The 14,242-nt window shown below is 35.0% G+C and overlaps 1 protein-coding gene across 4 annotated transcripts in view; it reads right to left on the minus strand.

Annotated features, from left to right (window-relative positions):
• Nucleotides 1–11,490, minus strand: part of LOC134532858 (retinoblastoma-like protein 2) — a 56,755-nt gene extending 45,265 nt beyond the window's left edge. For 2 of the 4 annotated variants that reach the window (XM_063369855.1, XM_063369853.1), the window contains exons 1-4: nucleotides 11,245–11,479; nucleotides 9,933–10,072; nucleotides 6,328–6,528; nucleotides 3,675–3,865 (exon numbers count right to left, since the gene is read on the minus strand). In XM_063369855.1, the coding sequence (XP_063225925.1) occupies nucleotides 3,675–3,865; nucleotides 6,328–6,528; nucleotides 9,933–10,072; nucleotides 11,245–11,382 (670 nt within the window). In that variant the 5' untranslated portion in view covers nucleotides 11,383–11,479. Of the gene's footprint in view, nucleotides 1–3,674; nucleotides 3,866–6,327; nucleotides 6,529–9,932; nucleotides 10,073–11,244 lie in introns of all 4 variants that reach the window. The other 2 variants (XM_063369854.1, XM_063369856.1) reach the window with 2 other exon arrangements.
• Nucleotides 11,491–14,242: the final 2,752 nt, after the last annotated feature.

Genomic DNA, 14,242 nt, shown 5'->3' on the forward strand with positions numbered 1-14,242 from the left:
AACAATATAGGACAACTCATTTATCTAAGGCTGCTATTGGCTGTGTATAATGAAGGTCCATAGCAATGCCAGAGTTACAGACAAGTTACAATATTGTGTAATATAAAAACACTCCAGTTTGAAATATTAGCCCAAGGTGACATACAACAAAAATACAGATTCCTCATTATGATTCCAAGATTGCATGATATGGTCAATAATTATAACTAAACACCTACAGGTGTTTCTTCCCTTTAGCAACATGTTAGCAAATATATTATGCTTCTAATTTCAAAAAGAACTATGCAGGTATAAATAAGGTTGGTGTAAAAAACTTATACAGTAGAACCCTGTTATAATGTTCCTGCATATAATGTTTTCCTGCTTATAAAGTAATATTTTTAAAGTCCCAATATTTCCCCCATAAGGACAATGTATTCATTTCCTGCATATAACGTTCAAAAATAGAGTAATTTCCTGCTTATAATGTTTGCTTTCTAACATTCAATAAATGGGGAAAAAATGTTTTAAAACCAAATTATTCCAACACTTACAATAAAAAGTTTTCTTTGTGTATGTTTATAATCACTGCCATAACATGAAGTTTGTTAAAATACAATTTTATGCAATATACTGAAGGTACACAATGTTCATAGTTACGTGTCAGTTGGCACCCTTAGTCAACTCTTCTCTTCCTTGCCATTCCAGTGGGTATTCAGATGCACGTACATAGTCCTACGATATTTAAGTTGCCAACCATTGAGCGAAGGCATAACTAAAAGTGTTTTCTATTGCTTACTAATATTTATTTTTTTCATTCATACGTAGGAATCCCAAAATTAAACATTTTCAGGTGGCAAAGGAGTAGACGTTCTCACTCTTAATGTTGTCATCATGAATTGTGAGACAATTTTACAAAAAAATGTGGCAGTGTATCTTTAAAGACAAACAAAATTTTACCAGGGAACAAGACGAAGTTGAAAAATTGTTGGCTTGTTTCAGAAAATTCATGTATCAAGTATACTATCTTTGGTTTTAACATTAAAGTTTTTTAACATAGCTTGGTGAGTCCATTGGTACAAAACTCGAACATTGTTAAGTGCTAAATTGAGATTTCCTGCTTATAACGTTTTACTACTTACAATGTTTTTTTTTTGTGCTCCCTTGAAAAACATTATAACAGGGTTCTACTGTATTGGAACATCTACCGATGTATCTGAGCTGAGTAGTAATTTTACCAACAAAAAAAAATACAGGAGAATAAAGTTTTACATACATACATATAACAACTGCTTCTTCATTTCAGAACATTGCCACTGTAACTTATTAATGACTAATTACTAAGTAAGGTCTTAGTGTTTTGCAGTGGTTTACAGTTTATAATTAACTGTGCATGTTAAGTTTTAGTATTAAAACTCTCCAACTTAAAGAAAAACAAACATTTAAAAATGTCACAAAAAGTAAAGGGAAAGATCTTTACATTCAGCAGCTTCAAGACCACAGCCATGCCAGTTTACTAGGGGCAAGATTATATGATGAATTATGATAAAACCAAAATAACTCTGAAAAGCATGTCATAAAACTGCATAAAACCGAAATGCAACTTAATACACCCAAATGCTAGTTACATCATGGCATTAAGTAGCATTTAATTCAAATCATAAAAAAAAGAAATATTTTAATGTTTGAAATTCAAGGAATGTTGTCATTCCCTGGCAAAGTATTGTACCAAAGAGCATTGATCAGAAAGATAATTAAATTTGTATTATTGTGCATTTCTTATTGAATCAATTTTAAACCATAAATGCTCTCTAATTTATTTTTATATTTCTGCATGTATCTGTTTTAGACCACATTATTAAAAATTATTTCACTACAAAATGGTGGGACATAAATTTTACCCCTATTTTGGTGGAGTAAGTATTACAAAACTGCATTTATATAAATATTAACAATAACACTGAAACCCTATTTTCAAAAAGAAATTGTACGAAAATTAAAACCATAAAATATTGTCTCTACATATTAGCAATTCCAGCGGATTATGAAAAATCAATATAGTTTCAACAGGAATACCAAGTATGAAATGTAGTATGATCCCTGCACTACAAGGACCTAAAGACTGTCTGGACAACCCTGTGCCACCAGTCGATGCAGCAAGCTACAAGTGTACAATAAACTCTGGGCAAACTAAAAACGCAGGCAGCGCAGTGATGCAACCTGCAGAAATATTACATGTTGAAGCCACTTAGGAATTGGAAGAGTTCTTTGCTTATCATCGTGCCACACAAATAAACTCTTTTACTTTAATAATAATAATAATAATAATAATAATAATAATAATAATAATAATAATAATAATAAACATACACATAATGTTGTAGGTATTGTGGTGTTTGGGTTTTGTTCCAATACAGTTTGCCAGAAATCAGAAATAATACTCAAATACATGTATCAACTACGTATCAATTAAAATATTTAATACACAATGTATCCTAGGTTAACAGCTGGGTTCCAATCTAAAAAAAAAAATTGGTTGTCTGTAAAGTTGGTTTACAGACGATAGTTTAACGTGACAACGTCATAACAAAACATTGATGAAATGATTGCATACTATTATGAATAAAATTGAATAATTTTTTTTATTGAATTATCACTATTTTGTATGGATACAAAGAAGGAGTGAAACGAAATATACAATTTAATTGATAAATTTACTTTTATTTGCACTCATTAATTCAAATATGTTTATTACTTTAACGAAGAGATTATTTTAACTATAACTTTGATACATGTTTGCTAGTTAACTTCTTTCAATCTGTGTTATTCTGTTAAGGATAGGACGATGATCGTAAAAGTAGGAAACGAATGGGAGTGTTTCAAGTTTAATGTGCCTCGAAAAAGTCAAATCGATGGTTGTTCCAATCGAGTGGAAGAGATAGATGCGGCGCAGGCATACAATGAGTGTAACGGGACACTTTTTCGTCCGAGCAGCCGGCGTTCATCGATTTATTAGACATTGTCACGCCAAAAAAAAATTTAACGCTGGCAGTTATTGGTGCCAGATTACATAATATGCCAAACTATAGAATGCTGGATTTAAGACCTTTCACTGTATTCTTGGCATATATTTATGTCCAGTATTCAATTAAGCTCTGTGTATCATAAGCTTAACATTCTTGCAATGAGAGAGAGAACATTGGGACAGGCTTTTCAGGTGTGCTTACCCTGGCCAGAGATATAGATAATTTTTTTACCTTAATTATTATCAATTAGACTCTGTTATGGCTTAGCACTAATTGTCAACAACTAATATTTCCCCTGTGATATCAGAAATGCATTATGTAGTTCCTTAATAAAAGGAAATTTTACTGATATCAATGACAAAAACTGTTAAGGTGAAAAAAAGGCATAAATAAATAGTGATAAACATCTTCACAAAATTTTTAATACGTGTATACTTCTTTACATCATTTTTTAAAAATTTTTTTTTAAAAAGAGTAAAATAAAAATGGAGAAAATTTTTGTGATCACAGAATTTAAATTAAAAGACCTTTCATTTGAAACAATTATTGTAATAAGTTTTCATGCAGGAATTTAGGCATTAAATTGTTTTTGCTGTATACAATAGTTTTTTGTTACGAGGGTGATTCCTCACTGAACAGAGGTTTGACGTGACGTCCTTGACTTCTCACCTGGGAACTGTGGGTTCAGTATATCTCGCTTCAGAGCCATTACTGCATTCGAAAATATCATATCACAACAAGCGAGCAGCAGGTGATAGGAGTTGACTAGATCATCGCTAATATCAGGGAACTCCCCCTTCACACAAACAAACAGTGTCCAGCAAAAGTCAAACACTTTTGAGGGTGAGCATGGTATGTTCCTGGAAAGGAAAGAGAAAAAAACCTGTAAGCTGTAACGTACACATCACCACCTCTGATTATATGCATTATTAATTCAACCATTTTATGTGGTTATACACAAAGAAGGCACATAGGTTTCAAGCAAGGCTAAGAACCTCTTAAGTACTAACTTAATGGTCATTATGAGTCATGTGGAGACTTTGGAATGAACCATTACCCCTTAACATAAGAGCATGATGCCTGAGCAACCAAGGTCACTAAACACCCTTATAGTTATGAATACTCAACCATAAACATGCAATCTACTCCATTTCAGAAGAAAAGGTCATTACCTACTGAAAACACACTTTTTCAGACTTCTGTTTCAATTCATCATTCACTGGCAGCCATAGTAAACTCCCTATTATCCGTGCATGCTACGAAAAAATACAGCACATAAATAAATCTGTATTTTATTACAAGTGAGCAAATCTGAACTCTCCTGACGAGTGTATTGTGTGCAATATACAGTAAAACACCACAGACCTTCTCGAAACTCACGCAGTAGGCTGGCCTGCGTTGCTATTTATGTCTCTGTCGCACTTTCTTTCTGGTCGTATGGTTGAGCACTTTTATGTTCACATTACTGGAATGTATTGTATGTTAATTATTCAGTAAAATACTAAAATTTTAGCATGATTTAAAAAAAATTACTGTTAATTGTAACTTTTACTGCAAATAAATTTTTAGATTTTTAAGTTGAAATTAATGTTTCCTTTTTTGTTTCCTATTTTCGGCTCTTTTGCGGATTATCCGCGATTTTCACTATCCGCGGTGGCCCTGCCACTTAATTTCGCGGATCATAGGGAGTGTACTGTGTACACACACACACACTCTCTCTCTCTCTGTGTGTGTGTGGTGTGTGTGTGTGTGGTGTGTGTGTGTGTGTGTGTATATATATATATATATATATATATATATATATATATATATATGTATATATGTATATACACATATATATATATATATATATATATATATATATATATATATATATATATATCCAGGAAGAAGAAAAATGAAAGCATGGCAAACGCTCCAGACCTTGACAAGTGTTTCACTGCATTACCCTATCTTTCCATCGCCCTGCTAATAATCCAAGAACACCAGAAATAATCTCTGACACATCTGAAAACCACATTTGATACCTGAAAATATTATGTATACACTAAAGTTCAATAAATAAAAACCTCAAAAATTTTACTGCAGTACATAAAAAAAAATTGTTCTTTTATTATTTTCTGCTTCAGTAACCTAAAAATAAAGGAAATGTGAAAATACATGTTAAATATGTACTGTAAGTAACAAAACTTAAATTTTTATTCTAAAAACATTAAAAACTGAATGAACTATTTTGTAATTACAATTTATATTTTTAATAAAATTCTACAATTTTTAAGTTTAACCTGAACACCCATCTCAGCATATTAATCTGTTACTACAATTACCTTCTGGCACCGAATACAAATATTGTGCTACCACTTCAACAAAGGATTATTATTATAATTTTTGTCTCATATTTTGCTTAGCATGCCAAACCGCTGGTGATGGAAAATCATTTCATTTCTGTTTGAAGTCTAAATACTTTAAGGTACTATTTTGATACAAATGTGTAAAAATAATTTTAATTTTCTTATAAGTTAAATTACAATACATTTAGGCTACTCTTTGAAATGTATTTTAGTGTGTGTGCTGTCCATATGTAATTTACATGTAGTTATGAGGAATTTATTTCCAGCATGTTGGTAGTGTGACCCAGCAACAGCAGTGGTATGTAGTAACGATGGCTCCACAAGCAAGCATGCAAGGGATGAGAGTGGGTGGTAGGTAAAACGTAATCTCAATTCACTGAACTCAGATAATTCTCGATACCAGGCCGCATGAGCACGTGATCCTCCGAACAAGTAACGATATCTAATCTGAGGAAATGGTAGGTGCCTGACATACTTACAAGAGAAGATTGTGGTAACATAACAATTGGAAAAACACTTAATCATTGATATATAGTTATGTCTGTAATTAAAATTAAAAATTTGCTTGTAATTGTAAAATTGTTTTCTCACTATGTCTTTTACATTTAAATATATCCTGAGCTATATTTTCTTAAACATTATAACTTAAACTTAATTATTCGTAAACCACATTATTTTTTAATCCATACCCTAAGTCAAAATGCTGTATTACGAAACCAAGTAATCGAATTCGTACATTCCCGCCCATTCGCACATCCTGCAACACATACAGCTGTACAGACGTATAGCACAAATGCGCACAAGTTGTGGTCACACACATCAGTAGAACCACTCTGCAGCAACTGGTACCTACAACTTCGGTAACGCCAAGTTGCAGTTAGGCTGCAGTGGTTGCCAAATTCACACAAGGTACAGCCCTCAAGGACCAACTCAAAATCTACTTAAGTAAAATTAAAACAAATAGAGCTTACCTTTGTTTTCGTGACTTAGACTGCCTGGGCTGATCATCTGCAGGGTTGCGAAACATGTCAATAAATATTGGTTGAAATTTTTTGAAAATAACCATTGAAACAACAAAATTTCTTTCTAGGCGATCAATTTTGCTACGAAATTCGGCTGGTATATTTGCCATGTCAGCCCATTTCTTGCTTTTATTGAAGAACTGTATGAGGCTGTGTGAAAATAATACCAAAAAATCATTACACCACAAAGTGGGGGAAAAAAAAAAAAATTGCAAGAATTAAGTTAAATTACCACAAATCACACCAACACAAAACAATTTATGAACTTTTAACCTAATAGAACCTTGACTAATTTTTCAATTCCATAAAATAAATTAAGCCAAGGAATCTACTAATTGTCATACCTGCCACAAATGTCTTCAAATTTACAATAGTAACATGTAGTTGCAACATAAAAGAAAAAAAAATTGTATTGCAACAGAAACCATGCATGTAAAATTTCTAGATGAAGAACTGTGTAAGTTTCTCATTTCATAATAATTATGATAATTGTATAGATATTCTCAACTAATTCACTTTAAACACAACAGTGCTGCAACTAGAAGACTGCCATAAATAACACCTGTTTCCATTTATATTAAATACTGCAAAATAATTATATAAAATGAAAAGCAAAATCTTACATGCATATATTCCTAAACTTTATCTTAAGGGGGTGCCTTCCATTTCAGGTCATTATTTCACATTTAAGCTGAATTCTAATAAACATATATACTTTTTAATGGTTAAACTTTCACAAAATGAAAAATATATACAGTGCATACTTTTTGCATAATTAGCTGCTAACATTTTTAACATTTTTGAACTGAAAACAGAAAAAAATATTTTTAGGTATAAAGGCACTGCTACTGAATACTTCAAGTGATGGTTGTAATTTATTTCAGAAATATTATCCAATGTTACCTGACCTTTAAATTTTAAAATTTTATGAGCAAAATAAAATAAGTTTTTGTAATACAAATGCAAACCATATCAAGCAATGGCCAGTAGCATTGCTGCTAAACCTATAATTTCAGTTCTGTAATCCATTAAATTCTACACATTTGTACGGCCCAAAACCATTAAAAATGAAACTCTGGCAGCTAAATATGCAAAAAATGTTATGTTATGTTATGTAAATATTTTTCATTTCGTAAAAGTTAAATAATTTAATTAATGTAAATGGGAGGCATCCCCTTAATGTCCCAATTCGTTATCTAGCAAATTTTTTATCAGTGAGCACTTGAACACTAGTTTACAATATGGAAATGACTGAAAACCCTTGAAAGCATGGTTCTAACATTGCCACTGTGACTAAACAGTACAGAGCCCTGCATTATTATTGTATTTATTACCCTTTTGGTATCATGATCATCAGAACCTGAAATTTTTATATTTAGTCATCAGCCCAGTGGCATGGAGGTTTCGCATTAATAATTAAAACTTCCTTTAATCTCCCGCAACCCTTTCACCTCCACCAACTTCTCTTCCCTACCTCTTTCTGTCCTTTAACAAATCCTTTGATGCTTACACCCATGGTCTCTCCTCTCCTATAACACCCCACTGCCTGTCTGACTTCGACTTATTCAGTGTAATGATAGCTTTAAAGATGTAAGCACACCCTAATATACCATGCAGAAGGAAAAAAAAATATTATTATGAAATGACAGGATTCAAAAAAACTAACTAGATTAATCAATAATGATGAATGGAAGATGTACCAATGAGTGTGAAAAATAAATTCAAATCATTTTTCAAACCAGCACATAGTTAAAAACACCACAGAAAAAATTACATCACTTAACTGTACATTTTAGGCTACCATGATCAAAGAGAAAACTTAACTTAAATGGTAGTTAACTCTGATTGGAAACTGATAAAACCATTAAAATGATTAGCTATTTCATACAGAACTGCTGATTCTCAAATATCATATCAAGATTGTAACTTTTTCAGGTAGTAAACATTTTATTTCATCAAAATAATTGTCAATACAGTAATTGTTCTGTATCACATATCAAAAGTTTTCCCTTGATCCTCATGGCATGATACCATGGTTTGAATTTAGTATTTTGAAAGATCCTGGAAACAACAAAAATATCACAATACAAATAAATTATGTTAGGTCTTTTAGAATTTTTTTTTAAAATTACAATCATAATGCATTATTATATTGAGGGCTATCTTCTCGACTGCTTCACGGGGAAAGATGTTTATATGGGCGCCACCACGTGAAATGGGCACGTGGACCCCGGCCGATCCTCTCTCTCAGGGCGTGACGTGACCCATGTGGGACGAGTTACCAGCCCTATTGATTCGCTTATGTCGATCTACACTAAACCTGGCCCGCTCTAGGCGTCTGGCACGCCACACTCGTACAAAGGTTGGATTCTCGTTACGTAAAATATAACTCACGACTCAGTTAAAAATTTAGGTTTAATAACATAACTCACGCCTCCCTACACGTTCTCCATTAAAACAGTAAAAAGCCTGGGCACGGATCAGTTTAGGTAAAGCATGGGCCAACCATGTGGCCATGCGCTATGAGTCTCCTGTGGACTGCGACAAAGAAGTTCGTAACGAGTTATATAAATATTCAATTAAACGTCCCACCGACCGAGAGCGGCCCCGAGGGCTAGAGATTGAAATTATTTAGGAACAAATTATAAAACAGAAATACTTGATCAGATGCACAAAGATTGCGCCCCCCGGGGTGCTGACGCGTCTAATCTCGATGGCTGTTGAAGAGGAACTGGCTACACTACCCTCGCAATGGCGCACTTCCGCCGTACAAAAACTGTTACGTTAATTAATGATCTCGTGCCCCGGCGAAAGTGAAGATAATTACAAAACACATCATTTAATTACAAAACACATCATTTAATTACAAAACACAATACTCTTAATTAAAAACCATTAACACTTCGGTAATTATTTAACGTGGGACTTAAAAGAATCACAACTGAGGTCAAGTTCCGGTCCGTGCGGATTCGTCCGCGCAACGTCTTTAAAACTAGAATGTATTATTAAATTAAGTAAAAGAGCACGTTGGTTTGAACATTAAAACACTGGGGCTAAAAATAAAAGGTTACAATAATTAATTAGCTACATAATTAGGGGCCGTCGCACTGCTTCTACAGCGCCCTCATGAGGGAGGTCCTGGCGCGCAATTCAAAACAAACACACGTTCGCGGTGAAATGCCGGGAGGGAAAAGTGAGGAAGGGAGCGGAGCCTGTCCAGGCTCAGGGCGAAGCCCCGGCCGACGTCAATATCACAAATTTTTGTTATATCCAGGATCTTTTGATGTACTAAATTAAAACATCAAGCATCAAGTACATCGGGATCAGTGTATACAGGATCACACGCAATCCAGATCAAGGGATTAACATAGATACGTAATACAAAACTTTCACCGTCAATACTTCAAAAGAAATTATTTATTTTGAGTTCAGAGATATTCGAGTATGTTCTTTGACAGTTTAAGCTAGCATGTTAGTACTCCATAGGAAGTTTTAAGTTTATGCCTATCAAATATTTCAATACCTAAACTAGATCCCATGCAGTTGGCGCTCACCTGAACTTGCAGAGTCGCAGCAGCCGGGTGAGGCTCACGCAGTTGCCCTGCACCACGATGCCCGGCGGCCCGATGATCGGGAAGGATGACCGGCGACACGCCACGTACAGGGCGCACCCCAGCCAGTGGATCTGGTCCCCCTGTACAGCGGCACAGCTATCCCTCTCTCGCCACTCACCACACACTAGCCTCGAGGGGGAGAGACACTGAAATACCTACATTATATATGCCGTAAAAGATTTATCATTTTAAATTTCAAATTTACATTCCTTACAATGGGGATAAAACATTAAGAGATTTTAGAGCATCTAGTGACAGTAATCTTACACTGCTGAAGTCATCCCAAAAAATTAATTCAACATTATGTGCCAATAACTTCACAGGGAGAACTATTTGTGGCAGCCTTTCACTAGTGAATTCAGGCATTGCTTAAAATTCCATACTATGCTTAACAAAGACAAAATTTGAAAATTAAAAAATATATATATGGCCTAAAAACGGTTAAAAACAAGATTACGTATTTCGATTCCTATCTATTCCCTTTAACTAAACATTACCCTAAACTCTGCATGAAATATACTTTCAGTACATTACAAAGGGTCTAGTGACATATGAATAACACTATTATGATAAACAATTGAGAAACATGTTTCAGTGGTCCTCCATTTTTATAACATAGCACATTAGAAAAGGATGTTACACATTGTGCAAGATGTTGAAAGTCCATGCAAGACATTAAAGTATATTGTAGAGGGTCAAATAACTACACCAGCATGGCAGGAAAACACATATGAAACTGCATGAAGCTTATTGAAAATATAGCTCTTTTCCTTACTGATGTCTATCTTGGTAGATTGAAATCTTCTAAACACTTCAATACTGGGCCAAACTTCACAAGGCACGTCAAAATGGTTTGCTTAACACTTCCAAAGCACGTCACTTTGCAAGCACATTCAGTAATGTTTGTAAGGCCACCCATGCAAATTTCACCACACGCACAAACTGTCAGCAACAGTGATTTTGTGGGTGTTTTGACTCGTCTATGATTGGGAGTAGTCACAAGTAATGCAGAACATTTAATTTTTTGTAAACGAGCCCTTTTATCTAGTATTAACATTAATTGCGGGACAATCTTACTAGCTTATGTAATGTTACTAAAACTACTGAACTTAGGTTAGATTATCAACCTAGAGTATAAATCTTTAATTAATTAATTCGTGCATTTCCACAAGAAAAATTCCAATGTTTAATACCTCATTTAACACCTAGTTACCACAAAAATCGTGCCTAGGTGAGGTTTTAAGTTTCTTACCTCCAAAGTGTAATTTTGACGGATTGTCTCGTAGCTTCGCCAAGCTTCGTCTGCGGAATCTCTATCCATATTTAAATTAACACAAAGATCCTCATAACGTTTCAAAGTGTTTTCATCGGGGTTATCTAGTTGCCCCATCTTAATAAAACTAAACACACCACACCTCAAAACATAAACGATACACTATCAACAAATCGAGCACATATTCATTTGTCTTTTCATTATCAAACGCGGGAACATCTACTGCAGGATCATTTGTGGCGGGAAAAAAATATTAAAAAATTGGTTGTTTTTACTCGTTTAAGAAAACAATAAACAATAAATATAAAAAAAACGTATTCGGGGCTATATAGAAGTATACTCTTATAAATAAAACAATGAAATTAAAAATTTAAAAAAATAAATAAATACAAGATGCCGGGAAGTATTACTACATTCGGGGATAATATTTCTTAAACATAAAAAAAATTGCTATATTTGGAAAATTCGTAGAGTGAATCTATTCCAGCACACACTAATCACGGCCACGGGCTGAACAATTATGATCGTACCAATGAATCTTTGATCTTATATACGCTTAAGATGGGTTTACGATTGAAAATTAAGATAAATTATAAATAAAAATTACTCGTGTACTTATACTATTAATCTATTTATACTAGTGGAATGGTTTATGTGATGTGCAATGCCGTTGCCCTCCTGGCATTTGAGACCTCCATAGAGTATCGCCACACAATGTATATGACCGTAATAGGATAAAGGGATACGAACTTTAGTATTTAAAAGTGAAACTGTATATTTGTAAGTTCATAAGAGTGTTCGTATGGTTATAAATGAATTTGAAATACGAACCACCCTAGTATTGTATATAGAGAGAGTGCTCTTCCTGATGTAAGCTACAAGAAGATTCGAGTGCCATCGGTGGTGGCACTTTGGAGAGGAGCAAAGGAGTAGGGGCGTGTCAGTCAGTAGTTTACCTTGGTGCTATGTGTATCGAGATCGGCATTGGAGTGGAGATACTGCGAGATATGCTGGCCTTCAGCTCTATCATGTAGTGAACCTGTTGTCAGATGCAGACACTTGAACTGAAGTAGCATTTTTGTGAATGGGCAGTCGCATGTTACTTTTACAAGTAGTCATTATTAATAAAGTGTTTCAGAGTCTCTCTGTAAGTTTTATTTGTCAGTGTGGCAATCTGGGGTTCAGAACAGGTGGAGTTGATCTGTTATTGTGTTTTGCCGTGGCTACCCGGGAGGGGGGGGGGGGGTTAAGGGTTCAACCCCCCCTTCCCCTTAGCGACAAATCTTTAATTAATTTCTTATTCATCACTCAAACAAATTTCATATTATAATTAATAAATTTTTTACCATTACAATATTCCCTGACCATGAATAGTCTCATACCCCGACTGTGTGTTGAAGCCCAGTCAATTTTATATTATTCTCCAGCTGGCGCCTCGTAAATAGTTATTTAGCTTTAGGAAAATTAAATATGTTAGGGGTGATAATTGCATATGATTGTCATGTAGAAATTTTGATGGGTCGTGTGCGAACCATATCTTGACTTAAAACTTATATGATTGTTATAATTTATCTTTTTCCTTAAGATTAAAGGGAAGTACCAAATAATGGCGTGAATTAAAGTTTCGTTTGAAAATTAGGTTATCATTTATTCCGAAATTAAAAAAAAAAATTACTAGCATAATATTTATAATTTATGAAATACCAAGAACCTTAAACGAAAATTAAAATAAAAAAAAGAGCTCTGATTGTGATATTTATTTTGATTATGATTTCGTAAATTATTCTGATTTTTTTTTTTTTTGTGTTTTCTGTTAGTATACCAGTATATCAATATGTATTTACATTTCATGTGACGTCGTCCGACCGAAGGCCACCCTAAAGCCCGACCTGCAACCGCCAGTATTCAACCCCGCTAACGGAACGCGCCCCTAGCCATGGCCCACCCGAGTCAGGCATCCCACCAGCAACCAAGGTAGAACCCGGCCCCCTAATAAACAGACCAACATTACAGCCGACCACGTTGCAAAAACTAACACAGAATATTAAACAATATTACGTATAAATTAAAAGTTGATTAACGAAAGTGCGACGTAGGAGTGTCGGGCACTCATGTGTGTAAATACGTCGATATGTGTGTGAGTGTCCCCCTGGCGGCATTCTGCCTAGATTAGTTGATTAACCATGTGACATAATTATTAACCCCTTGTGTTCGTTATTAACCCCCACCAGAGCAGTCCGGCAAGAGAAGAACAGTCGCTTGTGTGACGTATAATTTAAAGGACATAATTCGTAAACATACTAACTCCAATTTGTAGAAGGGACGAGTGATGTTAATTTAGCCTTAATAATTAATGTATGAATTTAGCGTCCTTAAAATCTCTTATTAACGTGTCACATTAGAAACTAACGTAATGAGGTAAACCCTGGCGCGAGGGCCTCCGAGCCTCGGCCGGGCGCCATGACATCACGCCAGTACAGCGCGACTCGTGGACCGGGGCGGACGCACGTCCCACGGAGAGACATCATCCATTGTCTGCATTGAACTCACTTCTGGTAATTATAGTCACTTCCTCGAAACCTCTTTTTACTAATCTCTTCGTGCGTACCCGGTCCAATTTTCGGTCTAGGACTTAATCCGGCCGCATAACTTTTAAAAACCCCTGCACCACACTTGGTCTGCGGGGTAGTTTCAGCATACGGCACGGGCCGCCTCCCGAACCACAGAACTTGAACTAAAACCAGTCGCTCCGGCGCTGACACCACCCCATATGGGAACTTGGACGAATTTAGCTGCGGTCCGCGCTCCACTACAGTGGACGCGAACACCACCTCGAGACATTGATATACGGGATTGGCCGCCTCCAATCGCCCTCACCCCTCTTTTGAGTAACCAGGCTCAGAACCGCCTAGTGCCACGCTAATATGTAATATTTAGTAACTTTGTGCGACGCCTTGAATCTGGAACATTTTCTTTT

This window comes from Bacillus rossius, chromosome 6, assembly GCF_032445375.1.
Source record: "Bacillus rossius redtenbacheri isolate Brsri chromosome 6, Brsri_v3, whole genome shotgun sequence".
Classification (NCBI taxonomy): domain Eukaryota; kingdom Metazoa; phylum Arthropoda; class Insecta; order Phasmatodea; family Bacillidae; genus Bacillus; species Bacillus rossius.